Source organism: Rhinolophus hipposideros (assembly GCF_964194185.1).
Source record: "Rhinolophus hipposideros genome assembly, chromosome: 15".
NCBI lineage: Eukaryota > Metazoa > Chordata > Mammalia > Chiroptera > Rhinolophidae > Rhinolophus > Rhinolophus hipposideros.
Window position 1 is genome coordinate 32,379,761 of NC_138061.1, and position 21,512 is coordinate 32,401,272.

Genomic DNA, 21,512 nt, shown 5'->3' on the forward strand with positions numbered 1-21,512 from the left:
TTCCTATTGGGAGACAAAACAAAGAAATGGTACAAGCACAGGATTTGGATTGAAAAACTCTAGAATCAAGACTCAGATTTGCTTCTAATTCTTCAATATTTGACCTGAGCTAGTATTTAAGTTTTCTGAGCCTCAGTGTTCTTCTAGAAATAGATAAGCATAGTACTTGTATCACAAAGACACGGACAAGGATAAATGACTTACACTGTGTCTTTAACAAAAGCTACATAAGTTAATAAGTGCAAAATAAGTGCTAAATAATGTTAGTTATTTAAATTACTAGCCTCACAGGGTTGAAATTCACCATCATACTGTGTTTCCCCAAGAATATGACCTAGCTGGACCATCTCTAATACATCTTTTGGAGCAAAAATTAATATAAGACCCAGTCTCATTTTACTATAAGACCGGGTCTCATATAATATAATAATATAATGTAACATAATATAATATAACATAATATAATATAATACTGGGTCTTATATTAATTTTTGCTCCAAAAGATGCATTAGAGCTGATGGTCCCGCCAGGTCTTATTTTGGGGGAAACATGGTAGTTTAAACTCAATATATAAATTATAAGGGTAGGAATCATGTTTTTCTCCTTTCATACCATAGCCCCAGCCTCTAAGATATAAGAGATGCAGGGTAAAATTCTAAATTAATGACTTGTAACTTTGAAGAGTTGTTCAAATACTTCTTTGGCAGGGATTACAAAGACCACTTATCACTAAGGAGACCGCCCACATCCCAAGTCCTGCACAAAGTAGGCTTACGGTTGAACAGAAAAATGATTCTGTGTTACAGTTTTCTCCCTTCTAGAAGCTGCCAATGTTCAGAATCCTGAACATGTAGTACAAAATCACCCTAAAAATATTAAATTGATATAACTGATGAGAGTGATGGTGATGTACCTCGAGACTCCTACTGAAAATAACTTATAAATCAAAAAAGAATATTTTTAAGATAGAGCAATAAAAACAAGAAAATCCCATTTATTAAGAAATGCAATGTTGTGATTTAATCTCAATTATACTCCAGTTTAAGGCAAACAGTCTGGACAAATCCTGTCAAAGAGAATGAGAAAGATGTGTGGGAACATTTAAGTATACAAATCTTTTTTGAATAAAAGGTGTGTATCTGGGTAAGAAAGCAGAGGCAAATGTAACTGGAAAAGCAAGTGAAATCAAATTATGGGAAACTCTGAAGGATAGATGGAGGAGTTAGGATTTGATGGAATAAAATAAAAAGCAGAGAGTCAATGTAAATTCTGGTATAGTGGAATTTTGTGTTGAAAACACCCTTTAAAAAGTAATAGGGAAGATAGGTCAGTGGAAAGGCTTGTAATCAAATATATTAGGGAGGAAGCAATAAAGCTTTTTTTTGGGAAAAATTAATGTAGAAATACTACATTGGATCAGCATTCTGAAAATATGGTTCTAACCTTATTTTACTCTCAAATTCATACACCTTGGGCAAGTCACTTAAATTCTCTATGACTGTGCTTATTCCTATCTAAAGTCAGAGGGTTGGATTCCATCACAGTTTCCTGCAACATACTGATGGCAAGATAGACAATTTTAAATGGAATATAGAACAACTTAAACACTTCAAGTTATGTATTCTTCGTAGTAGTAGTAGTATTTTACAATTACCTTCTTTATGTCAAGTTATACTGGCTACACATAACAGGATGATACAAATTTTAAAAAGAACCTTGTTTTTTTTTTGCTTCCAACCATGAGAAAATAGCAATGTCTGGAATTATCATCTTAACATAAAAACTAGAAAATTGGAACCAAATTCATAAGCAACAGTTTTCAGACACTGGTGATCAGGAAGGACTGTGATCACTAATGGGAAGAAAACAAGTACGGGGAGTCCCATGAAAACCTTAGTGTTCTGCCTACCAGCAATTTCCATATTACAGCAAAGGTAGGGGAACCCAAAGAAAGGTCAGTGGTTTAGTTGACGTAAGGAGACAGACACTGGAATACAGGGAGGATAAGGAAAATAAAATCTGTGGGCCAGAATAACAAAGAGGAGCAGTCAAGAGAAAGAGCTCTTGAAATGTGGAAAGGCATCCCCCGAGCCTATGGCTAAATAATAATCTACCCATGCAAAGGGTAAAATTCCACAAGAGTAGACAAAATAAGACTTTCAGAAAAAACAATTGCCAAAGAACTCTAAGTAAAACATTTCTAGAGCGTACATAGGGATTAATTTGAGTTCCCACCAACCAGCAGGAAGGGACCTTTCTGAACACATGGAAATTCACTAGAGACCTCAGAAAATGCATACCTCAGTAGTAGGGCAAAACTTCCTTAGAGGAGAGATTACTCTAGACCTGTGCTTGGGACATTTAAAAAAGCCTCAAAACAACCAAACATAGCTGCAAGTAAATTAACTGAATGCCTCAAATTTTCCAACTCTATTTAAAAAAAAAACACAATAAAATTCATCACTCAGTAATGCAAAAGTCAATGTCTGGCATCCAATAAATATTTTTAAAGCATCCATGAAAATATAACCCTTAACCAGGAGAAAGTCAATTTATAGAACAAACTCACAAAGGACAGAGATAATTAAATAAGCAGAAAGTATGTTGAGCTAGATATTAAAATATGCTTATGATGTTAGAGGAGTTAAAGAAAAACATGAAAATAAGGAGGAGAGATACCCAAAAAAGACCTAAATGGGATTTCTAGAGATGAAGAGTACAGCAGTCACAATAAAAAATGCATGAGATATAGTCACAACACATTAGACAGTGCAAAAAAAAAAAATCTGTCAATGTAAAGCCATAGGAACAGAAACTATCTCAAATGAAGCACACAGAGAAAAACACAGGGGAAAAAGACAGACTCCGTGATTTGTGAGTCAATTGCAAGTGATTTAATACATATGTAACTAGAAACCCAGAAAAAGTAAAGGCACAGAAGATATTTGAAGAAATTATGGACAAAAATTTGATGAAAACTACATATCCATAGACCCAAGAAGCCTGTAGAGTTCCAAGTAAGATACATACAAAACCACAATAAGAATCACCCAAATCAAACTGCTGAAAGTCAGTGATAAAAAGAAAATTTAAAAACAAATTTAGAAAGTTACCTTAAGTATCAAGAAACAGAGATAAGAAATTACATACTTACTAAAAATTATGTATGCCAAAAGCCAATGAACAACATTTTTAAAGCACTGAAAGAATAACAACAAAATATGAATCAGATCAATCTAAAATTCTATTGTCAGAAAAAAATATCTTTCAGAAATGAAGGCAAAATACCTTTACTAATCAGCCCAACTAAAGATTCTAGGAGTCTCTCAAACCTTTTCTATGGATATGCACTTTTTTCCTTCCCTCCTGTGGGAGAAGTCTCAGGGTTGTGTGCTTTCTCTTAATCATCACCAATCATCAGAGAAATGGAAATCAAAATCACGGTGAGATATGACCTCACATCCGTTAGGATGACTTTTATTTAAAAATCAAAAGACAAGTGTTGGCAAGGATGTGGAAAAATTGGAAACTTTATACACTGTTGGTGGGAATACAAAAGGGTGCTGCTGCTATGGAAAACAACATGGAGTTTCCTCAAAAAATAGAATTACCATATGATCCAGCAATCCCATTTCTGGATATATCTATATATATAGATATATCCCAAATAATTGAAATCAAGACCTTGAAAAGACATATGTACTCTTGGTTCATTTCAACATTAGTCACAATAGCCAAGATATGAAAGCAATCTAAATGTTCATTGATGGACAAATGGATAAGAAAAATGTAAGATGTGTGTGTGTGTGTGTGTGTGTGTGTAATTTATATATGTGATATATATGTATATGTGTGTATATGATATATATGTATAAAGAGAGTACCAAAAATGTATACACATTTTAAGAAAGGAAAAAACTGTATTAAAATTATAATAATACTGATAACAAAAGATGAATAAAAGTCACATTTGACTTCTGCAACTACAAGAGTTGCTCAAGTGGTTACCATCAGCATAATTTTAATAGTTTTTTCATTTCTTAAAATGTGTATACTTTTTTTTGCACCCTCTGTGCACACACACACACACACACACACAATGGAATACCATTCTATAAAAAAGAAAGACATCCTGCCATATGCAACAATGTAGATGGACCTAAAGGACATTATGCTGAGTGAAATAAGCCAGTCACAGAAGGACAAACATTGCATGATTCCATTTGTATGAAGTATGTAAAGCAATTAAACTCATAGAAGCAGAGAGTAGAATGGTGGTTGCCAGCGGCTGCGGGAAGGGGAAATGGGGAGTTGTTCAACATGTATAATGTTTCAGTGGTGCAAGAAGAAAATGTTCTAGAGGTCTTCTGCACCACATCGTGCCTATAGTTAACAGTGCTGGACTGTACACTTAAAAATCCATTATGAGGGCAGATCTCACGCTAAATGACCGATAAACAATTAAAAAAAATGAAGAAATGGAGGCAAAATAAAGACTTTTTCAGACAAACACTGAGAGAATCCATCACTAGCATATCTACAAAACAAGAAATGTTCAAGGGAGTTCATCCAACGAAGGAAATAAGACAAAGGGAAACAAGGACAGGGTCTCTCAAGCTTTTTACCAAAGAGACAAAATAATAATAACAATAACAACAAAAATAATTTATTATCATTAATAGTAGTAGTCGTTTGCTGTTGCTAATAACAAATTACCACAAGCTTAGCAGTTGAGAACAATACACATTTATTAGTTCACTGTTTCTGTGGGTCAGTAGTCAGGGCATAACATAGCTAAGTCCTCCTCTGCTCAAGGTCTCATAAGGCTGCCATCCAAGTGCTGGCTAGGCTCTTTCTCAATTGGAGGCTTTACTGGGGGAAATGGGCTTCCAAGCTCATTCAGGTTTTAGGCAGAATTCATTTCCTTATAGCTGTAGGACTGAGAGGCCCGGCTCTTTGCAGGTTTTCGGCTGAAGGCCATGTGCAGGGCCTAGAAGCCACACACAGTCCCTTCCTGTGTGGGCTTCCTCAATATATGTGTTTGCTTCACCAATCCAACAAGGAGAATCTCTTGCTCCAGTGTGCTAAGATGGATTCTTATATAATATAACCAGGGAGTGACATCCCATCACCTTTGCCATAAACATAATCTAATCGAGGGTGTGACATCCCATCACCTTTGCCAGTTCTGTAGGCTAGAAGCAAGTCTCTCTCAGGTCCCTCCCTGACTCAAAGAGTGAGGATTACACAAATGCATGGACACGAGGAGGTGGAAATCATTGGAGGGGTCACCTTCGGCTATGTGTGCCACATTACTATTAGGAACGCTTGCTTGCTTAGAGAAAGGAAGGTGTATTTAATTTTAGAAACATTGTTCCATCATTCTAATTAGGTCTTGGTATATTTCCTGGGGTGCATCCTGTCCAAGGTAAAAGTCCACATGATTGTAGTGCGGAATAAATTTGTAATAAATAAGTCTGGTGATTTTAGGAAGTAAATTCTCAATGTCCCTTAGGTCAGCCACACGGTCCTCACCACCACTCCACATTGCTGTTGGAACTTCCATCTTAGTAACGTCGTATAATGGAGGTGTAAGCTAAATTCAATTAAAGAGAGACAGGAAAAAAAAGAGTTTTCATGGAAAAACAACATTATAAAAGTAACATTAACTATCCATTGTTAAGCAAGTTCTTCAATTTTTAAAAATGTGCAATTAGGATACACTTAATGATATGCAAACATTAAAATGTTAGAAATACTTGAAAGCACTTTAGTGTAGTAAAATGAATTGTGAATTTTAAAAGACAACCATTTAATTCCTGATTTGCACCTTTTGGGAAAATAGAAAAGGATCCTAGAGAAAAGGGGCTCTTATTTCTGTGGGGAATCATCTTTATAGTAGCGTGGCCTGGGACTTTGTTCTTTTTAAACAAAATATTGGATAGGATAAATATAAATATGCCTCTCAAATGCAGAAATCGGGGTTCAGAGAAATTACTGACATTTGAGCAGACTCTTCAGGGAGCACTGAGACCCATACATGAAAACAGACATTTCAAATATGATGTTAAAAAGCCAGCCTGCTGTAGAGAAATTGTGTCTGTGGTGCTGATCTCCTGGCCAAGTTTTCCCTCCCCACTTCTTTCTGTGAACACCTTTCCTGTGCCGATTCAACAAATGCAGTCCCTCAGTTCAAGAGTGGTCCAGGGTGACTAGGCCTGGCCAGTTAGTCCTTCCTTCCTCTGGCCACACTGCTTCATGAGAGATGACTAAAACTGGGCCCATATTCTCTCTGGAATTTTTTGCCAGCCCTATTAAGAAAAATAGTGACTTTTTCTTTGGGTTTGTGGTTGTAAGAACTATATGAGCTAGGTACATCCAGTCACCATCCTACTACTGTCTTGAAAAGAGCCTAAGAATGGAAATACCGTATGCAGGCAGAACTGAGAGAGGGAGGAAGAGGGTCCTGATGACAGTGTTTAAGTTCCTGGCTCTTGTGAAGTTTAGTAAAGGAGGATGGATAGATAGATAGATAGATAGATAGATAGATAGATAGATAGATAGATAGATAGATAGATAGATAGATAGATAAAAAAAAGTTGGTTTCTGCTACTGGCACTGAGTCTTAACTATTACCATATGTTATGGACTGAATTGTATTCCTCCCAAATTCATATGTTGAAACCCTAACCTCCATCATGATTGTATTTGGAGAAAAGACTTTTAGGAGGTAATGTGGTTAAAGGATTTCGTAAAGTTTGGGTCCACATCTAATGGGAACAGTGGCCTTATAAGAAGGAGAAGAAAATTAAGGAAAGGTAATGTGAGGACACTTTCTGGCTCTCTGCAAGCCTCCCCAGAACCCAGCTATGCAGCCACCCTGATCTCAGGCTTCCACCTTCCAGAACTGTAAGAAATAAATTTCTGTTGTTTAAGCTACTTAGTCTATAGTATTTTTTTTATGGCAGCCTGAGCAGATTAATATACTGTAGTCAATTTTGGCATCAAGATTAATAAGAAAAGGTAACATGGACAAAGGTATAGAGCCTTAGGAAGCTGTGACCTTGGCCAGGGAGAGGTTTCTAAGAGGACTAGAAATGTGGCTGGGGCAGACCTGACTTGGTGACTGTGCACATCGAGTTTCCTTAGCAGGGTGATATTCAGGCAGAGCACACTGGTCTAGTCCTTCCAGGTGTTACTGCCAGTTGATGGGTTGGTGCCTGAGTCTTTGCATTACTACATATTTGAAGCACTGATCACCGTACCCTCTAATACTAGGAGGCATTGGACCTGAGCTTAGGATCAAGTGGTAAATGAGAATGTGTAGCTATGAGAAGGCACTGCGAAGGGCAGAGAAGGGAATGAGTGCAGACTGGCACTGACCAGTAGGACATGAAAGGGGAGATGCACTCAGGAAACCTGCAGCAGGGCCCCGAGTGCAAAATGCAACCGATGGCAGAAGAGACATGCTTTTCCTCACTCTATAGTTTTCCCAAAAGAATAATATAAAGCATAAGTATTTAAATGCAGAGATAGAGATGAAAGATACAAGACAACACAACACAGAGGCAACAACAAATATTAGCAAGCTTTAAGATAGAAGGGGAAGGGGGATCTAAGGAGCCCCTGAAATCAGAATACTTTTACTGCAATGATTTAATACCCTGGGGGATGTGTGGGCGAAGAAGATAGCAAAGCAAAAAAGATTAAGATTAGGATCCAAGCGGTACATGGTATCTTTTGGCCAATGATTTTTATTTATTTATTTATTTTTTACTTTCTCAGTAATAAGAGATTGGTGATTACATTGCTATTTACATTGTCTAATTTATAATGTTATTACTTACAGTTGTGACTAAGTTTATTGCTTTTTAAACATGTATGCAGTTCACCCTCAGTTTGTTTGGGTTTTTCTTTTTATGCCCAAAACTCTAAACAAAAGGTGCATAGTTGAAACTGAATCACCATTTTTTAAAACTAGAACCCACAAGCATAATGATAAAGCCAACAACTGTGACTCGATTCTCATCCAAGCATGTAAGGCCATCTTTTAAAAAGGTTTTCCTAAAGCAGCTATATACTCTTGCAAAGACAAATGGTTAATTACAAGAGTAAATAGTACTTTGACATAGCATGTTTGTGTGTGGGGGCACACAAACATGTAACTATAGCAGCTGAGTAGAAAAATCAGATTTTCACACCAGTTGAACTTAACGCATTTTCAGTATTGTAGTTACTATGATGGCACTGAAAATTTTTTTAAATGTTCAAATTTCCACATCCCTGATTTGTGAAACCTGTGTACCTTTGATGACTACTTGTTTAATATGAGCTCAGTCTATCAGCAAGAAGCCAAAATCTCTATTAAATTTCTTTTTTTTTTACTGGAAAAAATAACAACAACACAAATACACATTTCCCTTTAATATGAAAATGTTGCTCCAAAGTTTTCATAGGTAATGTCAAGAAATATCTTGACATACCATTCTTTGTCAGAAAGCACTGCTTCCTCCTAAAGGTGATATTTCTGTTTGGTGTATCTTTAATGATCCTATATTGTTGTTATTTTTAAATGAGTAGTAAACAACTTTCCAAAGAACTAATAGGACAATGTTAGCTCATTTTATGAGATGGGTAAGAAATCAGAGAATATGCTCTAGAAACAAAAAATATATATCTTTATGGTCTTAAGTGCTGAGATTTTCTATTTTTTGAGAAGAAATAAGTACAGTGGGAGAAGAATGGACTTTAGATCCAGAAATCCCTGGGTCATATTCTGGTTCTTTACTAGCTAAATAATTTTGACAATTTACCTAACCTCTTGAGCATCTGGAAAAATGAAGACAATAATATTTACCCTGCAAGGTCATTGTGAAGATCAAAAATAATGATATGATACACAGTAAAATCCCAATAAATAGCATCCGATTGGTATAAAATATAGGGCATAGTTTGAACGGGACCTACTAAGTGCTTAATGAGTGGATACTATATTTATTAGTTCATTTGCTGTATGCAACTGAGGACAACTGTTATGGCTATACCTGGTGGAAGTGTATCATGTTCTGATAAGGGTTTCCCCAGTCAAAAGCTTGGAACAGACCAGAATTAACTGCCTATAACAAAATAAAAATAATACACACATTAAAAATATTTATACAAAAATACATTTAAAGACAGTAAATAAGAAATATACAAAGATTGGCATTATGTCTCAGTCTTTAGCACATTAGATAAAATTCAATAGATTAAGAAGCCAAATAATAAAAAATGATAGAAATTGACACTAATTTTTGGAACTGACGAGCCATCTTTTATTCCCCCCTATACTTTTCCAATGAAAATCCTCAGGCAGTGATACCTTTAAATGTTACAATGCTAGACAGAGAAATTTTTTTAAGGATGCTGAATTGAATGATTCTTAAATATCTTGGCTTTAGGCATTTTTATGTTTTTTTTTAAAGACACTAGCTATACATCTCCTACATTAAAAAAAATGACTGCTATTATATTATCCTTGTTAGGTGGTCCAGGATATTATGATTATACTCTCTAGTCTTAAACAGCTGTGTTACTATTGAAAGGGATGTGCATTCACAGAACGCCCTCAGCACTTCCTGTGGGAGAGGCAGCACTGCTGTCTGTCTCCTATCTGCAGGACTAAGCATGTGGCCATGTTGTCAGTAACATGGTCAATGTCTGCGCGTCTCAGATGCAGCGCATGCCCATTTCTGCATTTTAATTTTTAGACTTCATACATCAGAATAGAAACATTCACACACCTGGGGTCCCTTTTTCTGTTGTTTTGCCACCCATGTGGATAGAAGAGACATAATTTTTACCTTTACTACAAACACTTCATTAAATTATTCTCGGACTACTCTAAGGGTTTTTTTTTTTTTCCTTAACTTGAATCTCAAGTATTTTTTTCCACACTCATTCATTTAATCCTGATTTTTAGTTTTCAATTATGTCCACCTGATTTATACTGACAGAGGCAGTACTCTGCTGTTACTGAAATTCTGCAAGTTTTTGGCCATGGGAAGCAATAGAATATACTAGTTAGGAACTTGGATTCTAGCATCTAAGAAACCTGGTTGGAATCCAGGCTTAACAAAATATTGAATCTGTGATCCACGACAAGATATTTATCTTCTCTAAACCTATTTTTTTTCATCTGTGAAATAGGAACAACAATAACATTCTTTTCATAGTGTTGTGAAATTCAGTAGGGCAATGCATAAAAAATGAACAGCACCTAAGAATGCTCAACAAATCTCTCCTTTTCCTAATATCACTACCATCATTGTCATCACCATCCTTGCTTTAGCTGTCTATATAACTTATGACCAAATATTTTATTCCCACCTTATTTCTATCCTGAAGAGGACTTTCTATCAAAGATCAGTGCTCTTTATGAGGAGTCAGTTGTATAAAATTATTAATAAAGATATTAATTGCTTAATACTTAAAAAAAAAAAGGAGAAGTCAGCTGTGAGATGCCTAAGAGATTGGCTGTGACATTTGTAGTCTGGGGATACCAATGCCTTCATTGAAAGATTGTCATGAGAATGAATTCAATGAGACTGAATGAAATCATTTAAATGAATAGTTTAAGTGCTCAAATATGAAATTGAAGTTACATTGTCTGGAAGGCCATGGCCATTATAGAGTCTGTCTCCTCACCAGTAGGAGGCCCTAAACATTTTTTTTTTTCTTATAGGAATTTGAAGGCTTATCTCCTGGGGGTGGAACTCTTAAAGAATTTCAGAAACCCTCAATTAGTATTTCAGGCTATCTATAGCAGTGATTCTCAACTTTAAAGCAAGGAACAGATTTATCAGGGTATCAGTTAAAATGCAAATTCCTAGGGATCTCAGATATATTAAAACTTTGGCAAGACCTCTCTTTCTCTTTCTCTACACACACACACACACACACACACACACACACGACTCAGAAAACTGTATCAATTGAATTTGACTTATGTCTGAGCTTGTCAAATATTGAGTAATACATTAACACTAAAACAAAAACAACAAAAAAAAAACTTAAACTGAGGATAAAAAACAGAAACCATCAATCTATTTTAATCTCTCCCTAATATTAAATTTGCTCTGAACAAAGCATTATTTCCACTCTATGAAATGGCCCACATTGCCCATTGGAGGATGAGCAGATCTTTCTGGAATAGCTTATATCATGTTATATAAAGCTGTACTAGAGCTGATGATTTCCCCAAAGAAGAAATACAAGCTTTCCCTAGAAAAGGCAGTTTGGAGTAATCTTAAGAATCAGAATTCAGTCAGAACATCTGGGAACCAGACCCAAACACCAGACACTGAGGAAATGAAGAATAGAAGGGAATAAAGGAAATCAACGTGAGTTGAATGCTGATTCTAGAAACATCAATCGGACAGTGGCAGGTACCTGCAAAACTCGGAAGCAAGATCTCTGAGATGGCTTTTTGGGGATCTTGCAAAGACACGTGTGTGTCACCTGAGGAACAGGAAGCGCCTACCTGGGCCCAGTGCAGCATATTCTGAACAGATGTTCCTGCCGGACTTTGTGCCAAATACACATCCAAGCGACTCTGCAAAGTAAAGACATTGTTTCTCAACTGGGGACTAAACATTTAATCACACCACAAATAAATTTGAATATTTTTTCCTTTACTCTTTTAGGAATAAACATGTACTATATCCTCTGAAGATACATTAACCAAAGAAACCCATCTTAAGAATTTTCCCCTCCCTTAGCTCTGTTCTTCTTTCCTGAGCAGTGTCTTCATAAAGCCTACAGAGGACATCCCCCTGGTCAAAGACAGAAGGTAATATACCTGTCTCTCCAGTCTCATCTCAGACAGGTCAAGAGGAGAAGAGGACAAGGGATAAAAGCCCCATGGACCTTCTTCACCTTGTGCTAAGTCCCAAAGAACATTCAGAGAAAGTTGTTCACTGTAAGATGTTGAAAACAGATCTGAATGCTCCCTTTTACTTTCTGATTTTTAAAATGTGGCAAATATTCTACAGGGCTCTTTGAAAGTTTGTGGGACACACATAATCCATCCAGTATTTTAACCTCCGTTAACATTTAGATTTATTCTGGATAAAACAACAACAAAAACACCTCGACTTTTTCAGATTTTCAATTGCATTTTGTTTTTGAGGTCAAAAAAGAGTTGCTTTTCTCCCAAAGTGAGCATCAGAAACATCTTGCAGCTTTAAAAAAAAAAAAAATACAACTACTGATGAGCTACCCATGCCTTTAAGTCAGTATCAAAAATCTCTAGAGTTGAGTTCTGGACATGTGTTATTTTTACTTCTGCATCCCTGGGTATACTCCATTAAAAGAAATGTTCTTACAGGTATTGTAATAGTATTCCATAGTCCAGTCCCTCACAGTGAGAAAGAAAAGGGCAATCTGTCTATATAAATGTACTATGAGGGCCCCCAGTGAATATTCAAGTGTATCATTTTGTGAAGTCTTTCTTTAGCAAACTCTTAGGCCATATTGAGAAGGTAGTTTTGAAGTTATCTCTACTGAGTTTGCTTCAAGGCCTTTTTACTTAGCTGTGCCTACATAACATGCTTCCCTGTAAGTGATAGGCAAGCATAGTTTCCCTAGTAAATTGAGAAAGTAGGAAAGAATGTGAAAAGGCAGTGGCTAAGGCTAAACAGCTTTTTATAAATCTCGACTAAAACTGAGAAAAGTGTTAATCAGTGCTTCCACTGACAGAAGGCTACAAGTCTCTGGGCAGAATCTGTGAGAGAGATGGTGACCAACTTCAGCTTTGTTCCACCTCTGGTTTCAAACATTCCTCCTCTGTAGCTAGGGAGGAAAGAGTATAACTTCCCTTCTTTCCCCTTCCCATTTTGTGGATCAGCTGGTGGTAACTAAGAAAGGAAAGGATCTCAGGTTGGAAAGGACTCGGAAAAACCCCAATGCATTCCTGTCAGTATCCCTTGAACAGTGAATCTGTAGCTGTCATTGAAGAGCCATCCCTTTACCCCTTTGGATTAAAAAAATAAGAGGTTCACAAAATGGCTATTTCCACATCACCTATGAAAGTAGAAAATGGATTTAAAAAACACAGATGCTTGTGCTTACTCCCTGAAATTCTACTGCAGTAGGTCTGAGATAAGGCTCAGGCACAGAAAAATACATTTCACAACCATAGCTTTAATCAAAGTGAAGGAATTTTCAATGGTGGCACTTTGGACAACAGCAAAACTTGGTGAGAATTTTCAGCAATAAAACCTTCTTCTCAAGTCTTCCCGTTAAAGTAGGTAGACTCTCAGCTTTGATTGGAAGCCATGAACAGGCTAAACTATGTTCCAGGAGACAAAAAGGAAGACCTTGAAATGTAGTTTCCCTGCAATTCAGAATGAACTCTCCTCACCTCTGTGCAACAAAACAATTGTTTTCCCGGATCTGACTACTTACACATACCATGTTTAAGTTTTTTGGGTCAAATCCACAAAAAGAAAATAGGAAGTTGCTGCAAATATGATGAAATAGCTTCCGGTTGCACACCTTGGTGGCAATGAATTGGTCAACAAATGTATGAGGAGAGAACATCTTGTCACCAAATAACACCTGCAAGATCAATTTAAGACACCATCAAACTTCATGGATGTGCATGTCAAGAATAGAAAATAAGCAGCAATTCAGACAAGGACTAGACAGAAGGTAAAATCTGCTTAGTACTTAGTCCTCAGTGAAACCAGGAGGTTTGTTAAATTTTGTCTTTTGTCATTCTTGACCAAAATTTACCAAGCTAGCTAGGATACAACCCCATGCATGCCATCTGGCTTCAAGTTGTGATCTCAGCTACTACTCAGTACTGCTCCTGAGAAACTAGGGGCCACTGGAGAGAAATGTAACCTACTAAATTAAACAAATCAGTTGATCAAATTAGCATTTGATTTATCTATAACTGAGGAGAGAATACATGGGAGAGAAGACACTCACGAAGACAACAGGGTTAGTGGCATCAGCGTGAGCTCCCTGGATGCTGTGGGTAAAACTGCTCATCATCAGTAAACCTACACGGATAACCTGAATCACCTGCTATAGTCTCAAAGGTTTGTAGAATGCCATTTGTCTCGGGTTTCCTGCGGTTGAAATCAGTGGAAATAGAGCTAGTTTTAGTTATTACTGGTTTAAACTTGGGACGTCACATACCTTGACGGCTGCTCTGGAAAGATTTGTTAATTTTCTCATAGGACTTCGGGTGTATTTCACCGTAGTGACTGGAGCCAATGCAAAAAATATTTTAATCCTTTTAGCCAGCTCTGGATTTGTAGAGAATGCTATGAAAGCTGAAAGGGAAGATGACACTAGTTTATAGATTGAAAACAATTCTTAATGTATTTTCAATGATAGCAAAAAGTATTATAGTTATATTAAAAACAAAACAACAACTCAGAGTAAGTACTATTTGTAGGGAAGGATTTTCTATGTATATATATAACTTAAGGTATTCTTTGACATTATCACCGTTACAAAGGATTTCTACATCCAGCCATTTGTAAAATATGGATGATACTGATTTCAAATGTTTATAGTTTCTAATGAGAGAACATCTGTAAGACGCATAGTATAGTACAGGCACATAAAGACCTAATTTATACCAGAAACCTGTTTAGGATTAAGATACAGAAAAAAGACTGGTGGAAATGCTGTTGGTATTGATGAGGTCTCTAGATGAATGGGGAGCAGTGAAGGGAGTGAAGTGTCGCATGGCACTGTCAACATGGTCCCACCCACATCCAGGCTACCCCCGACGCATTCCAGGAACTAAAAGTCACACTGATTGTGGCACATAATCATCAGGATTTGCAATTCTTTGCTTTTTTTTTTTTGTTTGTTTGTTTTTAATGTCCTGACTAGATTGCAAGCTCTTTAATGGAAATACCATAAATTTTTTTGGTATTTCAGAGATAAATACCATATTTGTCTCTGCTTCCCCAGCGTCTAACCCAGTGTCTGACAAATGTTTGTTGTGTACACAAATGAATAATTCTCTCTCCTTCAGGTTTATCAATCAGTCTCCAAATTCAGCCCTAGGGGGAAAAAAAAAATCTCTGTGTTGTCATCCTCATTTTATTTACTTTTCAGGAACCGGCCATAGGAAATGGTTTCCCGCCTCAAATGCCCTAGATAGAGACTGGACAGAGGGAAGAAATCCTGACCCCTTTCATGAACATGGAAGAAGATTCTCTGACACTCTCAGATCACACTTGCCCCAAACACACCGATGGTGGTTCCTTGAGAGTGGCCCACATAGTAGAGTCTCTCTTGTCCAGTTTTCTCTACAATGAAATTGATTGTGGCTGGGAGGTCGTATTTAGCCATTTCATCTAAACTGCCAAAGAAAAAGAATAATAAAATTTGAAAAAATATCTCCTTGCTAGGCCTGCAATATTTAAACACATTCATTGTAGACATAGATACCTAGTTTTTAAAATATAAGACGAGAGTCAATATGTGCTATTATGCATCTCTGTAGCTTTTGAGGATGTTACCTTGATTGCGAGAGTAACAGTGTTAGGAAACTGGAATCAGAAAAATCTGACTTGCAAAGGTCTGCAAAGGCTTTTCCTCTAAGGCTAGTCATATTTCACTTGATTATATAACAGATTTACCAAATTTCCTTAAAGGAACAATTACCTGGAATGTTATTTTTAAAAAAAAACACAAAATAACGTAAACAGATTTGCAGACATTAGCCCAGACTGAATCAGACTTTCCAAAAAAGATGCCTGGTCATTTGCATATTTACCAATCACCTCAGGTGCTCCTTTTTGGGAAAATACTCACCTAGGGAATCATGTTATTTCCAATAGAGCAATGATACACCTGCACTGGGGTGTGGAATTAGGACATGCAAATGGCTTCTAGGAATAAGGCAAAAATGAGGCCAAGGAACAGATGGCTTCAGTGACATTCAAGATATAATTCTTAGCTCCTATACAAGTGCAGAGGTTTGCCCCTGTGCCCAAGCAGGCCTGGCTCCTAGAGCCAACAGCATCCCAGGGGCTGGGGCTGGCAAAGTCTGCTTTTTTATACTTCTATCATCAGGCTTTCTCTTTACATCCCCAAGACCTGATGCCAGGGACAGGTTCTAGCACTGCCAGTCTATGGAGGGCAGAGTTCCCTTGCCACTCAGTGAGTAAACATTTGCATGTCATCTATGCACAAGGACTAGGCTCACTCTTGGCTTATCATGAATGCCCGATTCTCAGGATTTTCAACTGGAGCTTTGTTTCTGGTCCCATTTCTCGATCGCTTTCAGTTTTCCTCTTTAATAAGAGTCCCATGTCAACTTCCCTTGGGGTCCACATGGACAAAGTGTTAGTTCTGGAATTAACCTTTCTACAGTTGACCTTTGCATTTTGATTTTTTTTTTTTTTGGCATATATACTTTGCACACACACACCACCATCACCACCACCACCAAGTGGGGTTTTTTAAACAAACATCAATGCAATAAGGGCATTTCTGTGAAGAAAGCCTGGGTAAAAGAGGAAATGTTTGTTTCCTTCTTGGGGATTCCACTAAAAGCACTTGGATAGAAAGGGAAAAATCACAGGGTGTTCATCTATATAAATAAGCAAAGTACATACTTTATTCATCACTACGTATCTCCTTACCTGAAGGCCCAGAATTCTGGTGATTTGGTTGAAAATTTCAAGTGTTTTCTGGACCAAGTATTTCCCCGGCTGTTCCCCATCCACACATCATAACCATTATCGGCGAGAAGGAAAGCCAAGCTGCTGTTGGGTGGGTTGCAAATCCAGTTACTGGCAGATGCAACTAAGCCATGTTGCAAATATACAACAGGTCTTGAAGCTGCAAAACACAGGCAACAAGAATTTAATGTCAGCTTACTCTGTATCAACAAGAAAATTCTTTTTCCTCACTTCCTGTAGTATAGAGGAGAGGTTAAGAGATAATATTTGGCACTAGGCAAACCTAGGTTCTCCTCCTTTCTGAACTACTTACTTGGGCAAGTTATTTATCTTCTCTATGTCTTATTTTTCTCTTTGTAAAATTTGTATTATTTAATGTATTGTGTTGTTCTGTAGGTGCTGAAGTCAGATTGTCCTGGTTCAAAATCTATTCTACTATGTCTTGACCCCTTTGTGCCTCAGTTAACTTATCTGTATAATGGGTAATAATAACACATTATCTCATAGTGTAGTTCATAAAAATTAAATTAGAATTAAAACACATAAAAGACAGTCTAGCACAATAAATATTGGCCCTATTATTATTCATATTAATAACACTTTATTTCTCAAGAAGTATCTGATAGCAAAACTAAGTCTTTCTCAAAACAATAACAAAAACCATGAAAATACTATTTGTTGAATGCCAGGAACTATGCTAGGTTTTACACACATTGCTTAATTTAATTTGCATTTTCAGAAAGCAAAATGCACAGTTTTAAATGAAATGTTATGCAATGTAAAATTGTTAATTTGATATAAAAATCCTATTCATAATGTAGAACTGGAAAAATTTGACTAAGAAACAGAAAATAAAATGAAGGAAGTGGGGAAATGGTTTGAAAACACAGACAAAAGAGAAGTGACTAGTATTTTTGTCTTCTATCATTTGTGATGCTGCGTTCATATCTCAGGACTCTCCCTCAGTTCACTTTTGGTTCTTCAGCCATCTGGAAGCGAGGAACTATGATCTATCTCCATTTATGCACCTTTTCAGAGCACAGAAAGCAGAGGTACTACTAATCTGCTAAAGTTAAGTACTGGCAAATGCCGTGGCAGTCATAGCCCTCAGCCCCTCTGATCTGAGCCCTCAAGCTGCTTCTCATCATAGAGTCAGCTTTCCCTGTCATGCATTTTGTCAGTTACTTGGCAGAAATCATGAGATAAAAGTTTATGGAAACAAAATTCTCATGAATATTTACAAAGCTAATGGTTTATTTGGGTGGAGTAGAAAGGTTCTATTAAGTCAACACCAATTCGTCCCCCTCTCTTTTTAGAAGTCTAGGTTTTCTCTTTAAATAATTAACCTTTCTATATTGGGAAGTTTGTTATACAATACTCCAAAGAATAAAAGGAGCTATGAAATCAGAGGAGTAAAGAGTTTTTGCCAAGTGGATCCCTCTTTTCTCTACAGATATCAACCTGTGTCATAGGGAGCTAGAAACAGATCCTTAACTAAGTTTAAATATAGAACTAATAGGGTTAGATTTACTTAAAAAATATTCCACTGACTTGGGTGGAGAACTAATGACAAGTGATGGAGAAGAGAATGGACTAAATAAACAGTGTACATGAAAGTGCTTTAAAAATTCCAAAGGGTTATAATACAAATGAAGTGGAGTAGCAGTGGCAGAGGATTTCCCTCCTTTACCAAAAGGCACTGGGCTCTGTTTCAGAACAAAAGCTGCCTTGCTGTTGTCAGTACATCTAGGAATCTCAATTTTAGGCAACATTCCTTTTATAACAAAATACGTCCTACCGTTTCTCAGACATCTTCTTCCATGAGGAATCCTGTAAGTTCTGAGGACATACTCATCTTTGGTCACAATATCATACTCTTCATAAGGATAACCCCAGTAGGCAATAATCTGGCTCTGAAAAAGAGGAAAGGAAAATATCTACCTTCATGATGTATGTACTCTTGATTTTTATACAGCATTGCAACATAATACTTTAAGTCACAACCTACTCTTTGTCTATGTTTCGGGACAAAATATAGCAGGAAAAACAGGAATCTTAAGATAAAAAGTTATCTGCTCATCCAATGGGGGAAACCAGGGGCAATGTTGCAGTACTCTGTGGCTGGTAACAAGTGAGCTGCTACCAAACTTCTACCTGAAGGGAGATGAGAGGGAGTGCTCACCAGAACCAAAAGAAGAAAGTCAAGGAGACAGGGCCACATTGAGAGGAGCTGTAACCTTTAGCAGAGAGAGATAGCCTGCCTAAGGTGACCTTATGGAGGGAGTCAGAGCAATATATCAGCTGATGTCATTCTCCTCCCTCCTTCTGATCTCTTGCTCAATATTTCCATTTGTTGAACTGAACTGAAAACCAAAGATCAAGGGAGTGTGTTGATCTGGTTCTCATAGCTCAACCTCTTGGAGAGAAATTAAGGTGTAAAACAATACATAGTGGATCTAGGGGGATAAACAGAAGACATTCCAACCACAGACATATAAGGAAGAGGAGAAGTACTGTTTATTGGTCACTTTCTGCATAGAAGATGGTTTATATCTCCTGTTTTATTCATCTTTACAAATGGCCTTTCAGATAAAATTACAACCTTTTCCCAGTTGAGAAAACTGAATTTAATAATCTGTCTGAGATTGTACAACCAGGAAGAGATAAAGACAAAATTAAAGTCAAAATAAGTTTAGTTCCAAAGCACATGCCCTTGCTGCAATATTATGCATTTGCCCATGCCAGGCACAGAAGAGGTGTGTATACATTATGGGGCTATATAAAGCAGTGGTTATGAGCCCAGACTCTAGAAACAAACAGCATGACTTCCAGCTCTTCCTCTTCTTAGCTACATATTAACTTTGGGAAAGTTACTATACCTTTTTGTGCCTCATTTCTCTCAGCTGTAAAATAAAGATAATAATAGTATGTTTTCACAGATTTGTTATGATGATTATACATAAAGAATCTAGAACAATGACTGGCACAAAGTAAGTGCTGTATTATGTTTATTATTCTTATCATTGTAGAATAATTAAGAGCCAAAAGTTCTTAAGGGAGAAGAAAATGTGTGTGAATATGGGAGAAAGAGGAAAATTTGGATGTGAAGGCATATATTCAGACTGTGAGTTTAGCAGTGTGGTAGGAGGTTAGGGATTCCTGCTGGATACTTTAAAGACAAAGAAGAAGAGACACTAATTGGAAAACTTTGACAGTTCTATTATTAAAGATTATTAAAGTTCTAATACAAATGGGAGTGGGTGAGGACATCAGTGGTGAACAATGTATACAGGAATATGGAGCATACCATTTAGAATGAAGCTTATAGTGGACATTTGTCATTTGTCCTGTTTTTTCTTTGTGTGTGTGTGTGTGTTTGTTTTTTTTTGCCTAACACTCTTCCATTCCACTGTATTTCATTCTGTTCTGTTCCAATCCACCTCTAGTATGAATTCTTACGTGTTAAGATACTTTGGGTTAAAAGTAACAGGAACTAACTCTAGTTCACTAAACTAAAAGAGTACACTCATATAGCTCACAAATCACAGAACCCGCCCTAGAAAAAGTCTCAGGAAGAACTCAAGGATACTCTATAGAGATCATCAGTAAGACTCTGACTCATAAACTTTGTCTTCAGGAAGCCACATCAGATGGCAGCTCAAACTACCAAGAAAGGGAATGTTACTGCCCCAACTTGGGTCAGGTCTTTCAACTCTTAGTTAGCCATGCCAAGGAACAAGGTAGGAGACAACGATTTAGATTTGTTGAAAACTGGACAGATACACCAATTACATCTGAATGATGTGAAATGAATAATTCTTTATCTTAATTTTTTTCTTAATGAATGACTTACAATATTCATATTAGCCTCAGGATTTGTGACTTTTCCTTTCTTGTGAAAACCATATAGAGGTCCAAGAAGAAGCATCCAGCATGCTGCTGCTAAAAGCTGCCACATTTTGGGTCTGCCTGGGAAAGGAAATTTTAATATATTTATCATCAAAGAGAATTCTAAAACTGAAAGTTGGTATAATCTTTCTATAATACTACTGTAGGAGGGAGCAGAAACATGTTTCTAGTTTGTACTTTAACAAGTAACATACTTGATTATTCAAGACTCATCCCATGAAAAATCTGAAATGGTGACCTTTTAGTAAGAAAAGAAACAAGAAAGAAAGGAAGGAAAGAAAGAAGGAAGAAAAGAAGAAAGGAAGAAACCAACATCAATTAAGTGTCCAATAGATAATTGGACAAAAGAAAGGAATTTATAATCTGCAGAAAAATAAATATAATGGCCAATATATTAATGAAATCACACTTGATAATTTTAGTCATCAGGTAAATTAATATTTTTCTTCTGTTGGTGGGAATGAGCCATTGGTACAGCCTTCATAGAAAGAAATTTATTAATACGTATTGCAAATTTAAATATATTCATACCCTCTACTCAGTCATTCTAATTCCAGGAGTCTATCCAAAAAGAAAATAACGTATAAGTATTATGTATAAAATTATTTTATATATCTTAGGATAGTAAAATTTGCCAAAATAAGAAATTGGTAAAATAAATTATAGGTGAGGAAGAATTGAATTATTTAGACACCAAGTAATGTTTATATGTGATATGTGAAATTCCTATTATATAATATTAAGGAAAAAAACAATGTAAATTATGCATATATTTTGAGCTCAATGATAAGACAAATTACAAAGAAAAAAAGACTAAGTACCGAATTTTAATTATGATTATATCTAAATGGTGAATATTTGGTTGACTGTTTTTTCATTTTAGAGGATTTTCCATACTTTCTAAAT

At 36.5% G+C, this 21,512-nt stretch overlaps 1 protein-coding gene across 1 annotated transcript in view; it reads right to left on the reverse strand.

Moving 5' to 3' along the window:
• Positions 1-20,655, reverse strand: part of LOC308508542 (uncharacterized protein) — a gene marked incomplete at both ends in the record, with an annotated part of 52,716 nt that extends 32,061 nt beyond the window's left edge. Inside the window, 9 exons of the mRNA XM_081075419.1 lie at positions 5,371-5,596; positions 9,045-9,116; positions 11,522-11,593; positions 13,453-13,599; positions 14,188-14,324; positions 15,261-15,370; positions 16,659-16,857; positions 18,496-18,610; positions 20,551-20,655. Of these exons, the coding sequence (XP_080931545.1) occupies positions 5,371-5,596; positions 9,045-9,116; positions 11,522-11,593; positions 13,453-13,599; positions 14,188-14,324; positions 15,261-15,370; positions 16,659-16,857; positions 18,496-18,610; positions 20,551-20,655 (1,183 nt within the window). The remainder of the gene's footprint in view (positions 1-5,370; positions 5,597-9,044; positions 9,117-11,521; positions 11,594-13,452; positions 13,600-14,187; positions 14,325-15,260; positions 15,371-16,658; positions 16,858-18,495; positions 18,611-20,550) is intronic.
• Positions 20,656-21,512: the final 857 nt, after the last annotated feature.